Raw genomic sequence first — 6,298 nt, forward strand, 5'->3', positions numbered from 1 at the left:
GCATATGGCCGGCCTGCCTGGCCATGTGAAGGATTGAGGAAGGAAGCAAGGAACCTGTCAACGAAACGCGTCGTCTTCGTCTTTCCCAAAAAAGCAGAGAGAGAGAGAGAGAGAGAGAGAAGAAGAAGAAGAAGAAGAAGAAGAAGAAGAAGAGAGCAAACATACCCCATTCATGGTCGCACTGTTGCTCGCCTTTGCGCGCACAGAAGAAACGAAACGAAACGAAACGAAACGAGAGACACACAGACACACAAACGGGAGAAGAAAGAAAAGAAGAGAAACTTACACAGAGAAGGTGGGTAGGCAGACGGGTATTTCTTTCTTTCTTTCTTTTATTTGTTTTACGAATGGAGCGATGGCGGAACTTCTTCAGCAGAGGCAACGCTGATATCTGGACCATCATCGAGAAGGCCATCATTGTGGCTGCTGTCTATCACCCTGAGGATTTCAAGAAGAAGCGAGGTGAGATCGCTGAAACATTATTCTCGAGGACCCTTGTGGATGAGACGGCCAACAGATCTGTTGAGAGATTAACCCAGAAAGGTCACGATGAGTTCCTTCTAGAAGAAGGCGAACTCAGAGATGAAAAAGGAATAGCGAAAGGAGAAGCTAACAAGGCTGAAGAGGCAGAAGAAAAAGAAGGAAGGATGTGTTTTGATGCCATTAAAGATGACGATCCTTGTTCTAATCCGGATCAAGAAGGCCTTCTAAGGCAGAAGATTGAAAAGATTAGACAGATAATTGAAGACGAGAATCAAGTAAGAGCTTTTTGCTTTCACGTTACACAAATTTCTAAATCGATTTCTGCGAAGCTGTTGTCTTTTCCTAAATCCAATTGTTGCCATTGTAAGAATTAAACTTTGTTTAATCTCCGTTTCAGTCTCTCTTTTCTTCTTCTCATGCAGCCAGAGAGAGTTCTTCTTGCGGCATTGCAGAACTTGGAAAACATCAATATCACAGTCAGTGCTTTGAAGGTGTGAGAAGTGTTGCCCACCCATTCTCTTATTCCTTCCTTTTTTTACTTGAAATGTGTTGCATTTCTTCCTTTTGTCAGTTGTAATACGGTTACTTCTGATGATTATCAGAAATAGCCGTAGTTGTGAGGATCCCATAGTGTTTGATGTTGCATTTTGAATCAAAGAGGTTCTCACAATGTCATACATAAACAAATAGAAGCAAATTCTCTCTTGTGGAAAGCCAAACAAAGATTTATAACTCACATGTACAACAGTGAATAGAATTGGATCAACAGAAACAATGCCCTCACTCTATGCCTTCTTTGAATTCTCAGTGCACATGTATCACTTGTATTCTTTTCCCTTTATCGGGTGTAATTCAGCTTCTTTTTTCTAGGTTACTGAAATTGGAAGACAAGTTAATAACTTGCGCAAACATTCGTCAAAGCAAGTTCGAGTTATTGTCAAGAGGCTAGTAAAGTAAGTGCCAAACTTTGCTGCCGATCATGTGACATTATATGTAGCTCTGGCACATACATTTGGCATGTGCACATTTATGTATCTCTTTTGATGCAGCATCATATATCTGTACTGTGCATGCATTCATCTACCCTCTCTCTATATGCGTGTGCCCATATGTATTTCTGGTATCTTTCTCTGTATATTGTTCTGCAAATGCGTGAACGAGATTTACTTGTGTGTATATATGCATGCATGTATAAAAGTATAAATTATAACTCATTCCGTGCAGTTCAATTCCAATGTGGTATCATTTTGTAGATATAACCATATTCTGATTGAAAGTCTAAGCATGTAGTTTGTTATCTGCAGATATTGGAAGTTACTAGTAGATCAGTGGGTAACCGTTGGAGAAGATCAACATGCGGTAGCTAGTGCAATTACATTGTCGGGTATCTATCTGCGCTTAAATCTATGTGTGCATTTTTCTCTGGAAAGATAGATAGATTACCTTCTTGCATGGAGAAATAAGACAAATGCTTTTCAGAGTGTAGAGATGTGCAGAAAGCCACAAATCCAGTGAAGGCATCGTCACATTTCTCATCTCCATCTACTGGTGGAGCTATAACCTCCTCAAGTGAGGTGTCACAGGTAAAATTTTAAAGCTTCTGTTACCCAAGCTGATCATTTTAGTGTTGTTTTGTTGCTATCAAAATGAACTTTGGATTGGAAAACATGAAGCACTCATTAGTCTTTTTCTATGGGATTATTCTTGTAGCAGCTTCTCAGCTCTTTTGATGGAGGATTGCGTAAGTGTAAAAGACACCCATTACGATCTACAGAACATTTTGATTATTCACCAGGCATTGTTCTCATTCTGTCTATTAATGACAGAAGAACGAACCAAAAGCTGTGAGGTGGAAGCTCCCATCAATGGCAGTTTCTATGGCTCATCCAGCTCACAATCAGCGGTCATGCGAACTGACTCTAGCGATTGTGATGCTAAACTTAATAATGGTTTAGGGACCCCCGGAGAAATGGGCAGTGCAACTAGAGATAACTACTCTTCAGGTAGTACTGAGAAAGTATGCAAATCATTTGCACGAGAGTCAATTAACTGGCATGATACTGGGTTGAGACATATTAGTGGGCTTCCCCTTGTGAAGCCTTCCACCTCAGCAAGGCCTTTGGGTGAATCAAAGGTAGTGTTAATGTATAGATCGGTGGTAAAAGATAGACCTATTCGAGGCTTACCAAACATAAATCGGAGGCACACCTCAGATAAAGATGGTAGTGGGGACCATGTTAATTCAAGGTCATCGATTGATAAGGTAAGCTCCGGAATAACAAAAATTTCTTGAATGAACTTCTTGTTATGATGCTTATCTAGATCTCTATAAATGTCAATGTGAAAAATCAGAATGATTTTCAGAAAGTCGAGAAGAGTCAAGTTGATCAAAAACTAGAGGTTGCCAAAAGGAAGCTGCATGAAGGGTATCAACAAGCGGAAAGTGGTGAGTAATAATTACCTTAATAAGTGGAGCACTCCCGGTTATTGGTAGGGAACTGCTAATAACAAGGTCCCCTCTTTTTTTGTTGTCTCAGCAAAGAAGCAACGGACTGTACAAGTTCTTGACTTTCCAGACCTTCCCAAGACTGAAGCACGTGGAAAGGCAAACCCATTCGTGCATGATAGGGGTGGTGTATATGGTAGCTCTGGTGGTCAAAATAGGAGGTGTGGGTGAACTGGAAACTGAAATTTCTTGCAAGTATCTTATCTTTCAATCCTCAAGCCAAGTCTGTTGTGCTTTTTAGTGGTATATGGTGAAGGAAAAAACAAATGTATAGTGGAACCACCTATCCTCATCATATATATCTGGTTTTTGACCTGGGGTAATAAATGGCATATTGGGTGAATTTGTAATTTTGGGTTCAAATCAACTGGAGAACCAATGGCTAAAAAAAGGAGAGCTCTCTACATAAGTCCCATCCCCTTCAAATGGTCCTTTGTGCTTAGTATGGACACCCATCCTGCTGCTACATTGCCAATGATGCCATTGACATTAAAATGCATGTTCTCAAGCCTACTAATATGTATTTTTGTAATTGAATAGAGATTTCCTTTCCAATTTGAGACACCTTTTTAGAGAATGTGTATGTGTGATCTTCACACATCATGAGCACTAAACATTCAATCATTAGCTTGTTTTTGGTTGTTCAATGACGGAGCATGTTGTAAATAAAAGTTAAATCCAAAGAAAGCAACACAGATTGCTTTCTTGAAAATTGACTAGCCATTTGCAAACCAAATAAGGGAATTAGTGATCATGGGAACCTTGGTTGTTTAGTAATCATTTAATCTTTCACTTTTTTGACATTTGTTTGACATGGAATGTAGAGGTATTATTTATTTTTGATTGGTTGGAGAGAGAGGGACAGAGATAGATTTTCTTATCATCATTGGAGGTCAAATGACCTATGAAACATTTTTGAGTAGTATGTTTGAAAGGGAGTAGCGATTTTTGATGTTCAAGAGCTTTTCCAATGAATATTGCTATTGAGACTGCACATTATATGACTTCAAGAGAAATTCTTGTAAGGATTGGGTTTGGTGAAGATTTGTGGAAAGCATTATTCGAATGAGATCAAAAGCAAAGCACTGTATCAAAGCGTGATACTTAGACTCTCAAACTTGTTTAGTGTAACTCGTGCATAATTGACTACACTCATCACTTGTGCCCCAATGCCCCCATCTCATATTGTATTGGGTGTGAGCCAAGTCACATGGAAACAATGGGTTACATGCCAGAAAATAGGATGGGCTCTAGCATGTATTGATGTGCATGGTTTTTCCCATTTGGTAAAAAACATGGTTTTGTAGTTAGGTATAACAATGTAATATAAAGTGTGAAGCGTGAGCCTTTGTATTTTTCCCATGTCATGATACATTGATGTTGCAAAAAGGCTTCATCATAGAGGAATCTATTAATGCATCATGAAGCAAGTGTTGCATTCCTTCTTCCAAGCCATTTCCCCATATCTTGCATCCACCTAGAACTAAAAATTTGCTTATTTGCTTCCCGTTTGGATATTTTTGCTTGCTTCTCGTTTGAGTTCTGGAAGTTGATCTAGTATTCGACAACCCTTTCCATGGCCATGACCTCAATGGGAAGTGATCCCATCTCAAGAAGTAGGAGGGTGTAGGGTGTTGTGTTTTTACTTAGAAACTTTTGAAAAAAATGCTTTTGGACATTTTCAAACTCTTTTGAAGTGGACTTAGGGATGCTATTGCTCCATACTTCCACCATATAGGGAAGAATTCATGTCATCGAAAATGTATTTCTTGAGGACTCAACACCTGAAATTTCCATGATTTCTAGTGTTGTCAAATGCATAATATACTCCCTTTCTTACTTGCACATTCATTCAATCTATGATTTGGAGGAACTTCAAGCTTTACGTGTTTATAACTTTGCAGAGCTTCATGTGGTTGGTTCATTATTGTTTATAATGCATGCCTTATTCTTATTTTGGCTTTTCACAAGCATAATCTTTGTTTTAAAATTATTGACACTCAAATTTGTATGAATGCAAAACTCTTCAAACGCTCTCATAAAATTTTGTGCATCTCCAAAAGTATTTGCAAAAAGTACCCATTATCTACATACAACAAAGCATGATAACTACATTCCCAATGGCTACTTCTTTGATGCCTTCTTCCTTTACAAACTTGACAATCTTTTGCTCTAATTCATCAATGCAAAAACCAAATACAATTTGTGAGACTGTGGATCCTTGCTTAACACCAATAGTGTTATTAAAAAAATATAAAGTTTCCTCACCCATATACGCATAACATGTAACCTTCTCATAGATTCCGACAATTGCAAGCATTTATTCACTTGGAATTTGAATTCTTCCATGCGCATCCAAAGATCCGAGGTTTCGTTTCAACTTACACTTGTTTCATGTTGGGATGGGTAGACCAACTGCCTGCCCGCAAAGGACAAACTAAATCCTCAGGGCGGGTGGGATGGCACTACTGGCAAATACTGTCTGGCAAAGACGCAGGCGCGAAGCGTGGTAGGCCCGCTAGCGTTTTTTTTGCTGATCCATGATGTTATAGTGTTTTCAAAAGACATTTCGTAAACATTTATTCACTTGGCACTTTGAAGCACCATATTATAAGCTTTCTTGAAGTCTACGACGCAACAATATAAACCCTTACCTCTTAAGTAACTTTCTTCCATTAATATTGGAAGGGTGACAAGGTGATCACTGGTGCTATAATGTTTTCGAAAGACATTTTATCAATAAGTTGTTTTACTATTTTGTTCGGCCCAGACACTTACCTATCAATAACACGGGTCGGATATCCTATCACAGAATACCCTTCACTAAAGATCGTGGTTGGAGAATTGGTAATGAACCGAACTGTAACTATTTGATGATTGAATTGACTACAACTGAATTGGCTATGAGCAACACGACACTTAATTTATGGAAATAGAACATAACACATCAAAACATAGAAATTAACAATGTATCACCAAAAGATGTCTTTCTATTAAGCATTTCGTATACAATACACTTGCCTCCTTTATATAAGACAAGCATGAAGAAGTTACAATGCCATTTGGCACCATTTCTAATATGAAAGTTACAATATCATACGACTGTACATAATACAACTTTAAGCAATAACTATTTTTGTCACATACATGACAACGGTCATGTCCAGATCCGAACTCATGAATCTCTCTTGTGTTATAATAAAGTGTTATGTGTTAACTAAAATGTCCAATATACAGTCCTATGCACAATTGTTCCTTGTAGCTTACATCATGAGCATAATTGCTCCATTGTATTATTCACTCTTGGCA

The 6,298-nt window shown here is 38.4% G+C and overlaps 1 protein-coding gene across 3 annotated transcripts; it reads left to right on the top strand.

Moving 5' to 3' along the window:
• Nucleotides 1-294: 294 nt before the first annotated feature.
• Nucleotides 295-3,549, top strand: LOC147857704 (putative mediator of RNA polymerase II transcription subunit 26a). Of its 3 annotated transcripts, none has more exons than XM_087327669.1 (9): nucleotides 295-758; nucleotides 906-974; nucleotides 1,354-1,436; nucleotides 1,788-1,867; nucleotides 1,963-2,066; nucleotides 2,194-2,224; nucleotides 2,310-2,746; nucleotides 2,836-2,929; nucleotides 3,021-3,549. In XM_087327669.1, the coding sequence occupies exons 1-9, from the start codon at nucleotides 348-350 to the stop codon at nucleotides 3,158-3,160; spliced, it is 1,449 nt and encodes a 482-aa protein (XP_087183795.1). In that variant the 5' UTR covers nucleotides 295-347; the 3' UTR covers nucleotides 3,161-3,549. The 3 variants fall into 3 exon arrangements, with proteins under 3 accessions (XP_087183795.1, XP_087183796.1, XP_087183797.1); XM_087327670.1 differs by having other exon boundaries at nucleotides 297-758; nucleotides 2,197-2,224; XM_087327671.1 differs by having other exon boundaries at nucleotides 304-758; nucleotides 2,848-2,929.
• Nucleotides 3,550-6,298: the final 2,749 nt, after the last annotated feature.

Source organism: Azolla caroliniana, unplaced genomic scaffold, assembly GCF_043228905.1.
Source record: "Azolla caroliniana isolate FFs.n. ecotype wild unplaced genomic scaffold, voAzoCaro1.0.p SCAF_11, whole genome shotgun sequence".
NCBI lineage: Eukaryota > Viridiplantae > Streptophyta > Polypodiopsida > Salviniales > Salviniaceae > Azolla > Azolla caroliniana.

Excerpts from the sequence above, each read along its gene's own strand:
- LOC147857704 (XM_087327669.1), top strand. The coding sequence starts at position 348 with ATGGAGCGATGGCGGAACTTCTTCAGCAGAGGCAACGCTGATATCTGG. Across the intron at positions 1,868-1,962 it reads TAGTGCAATTACATTGTCGG|AGTGTAGAGATGTGCAGAAA; the intron begins GTATCTATCTGC and ends AATGCTTTTCAG. Across the intron at positions 2,747-2,835 it reads CAAGGTCATCGATTGATAAG|AATGATTTTCAGAAAGTCGA; the intron begins GTAAGCTCCGGA and ends GTGAAAAATCAG.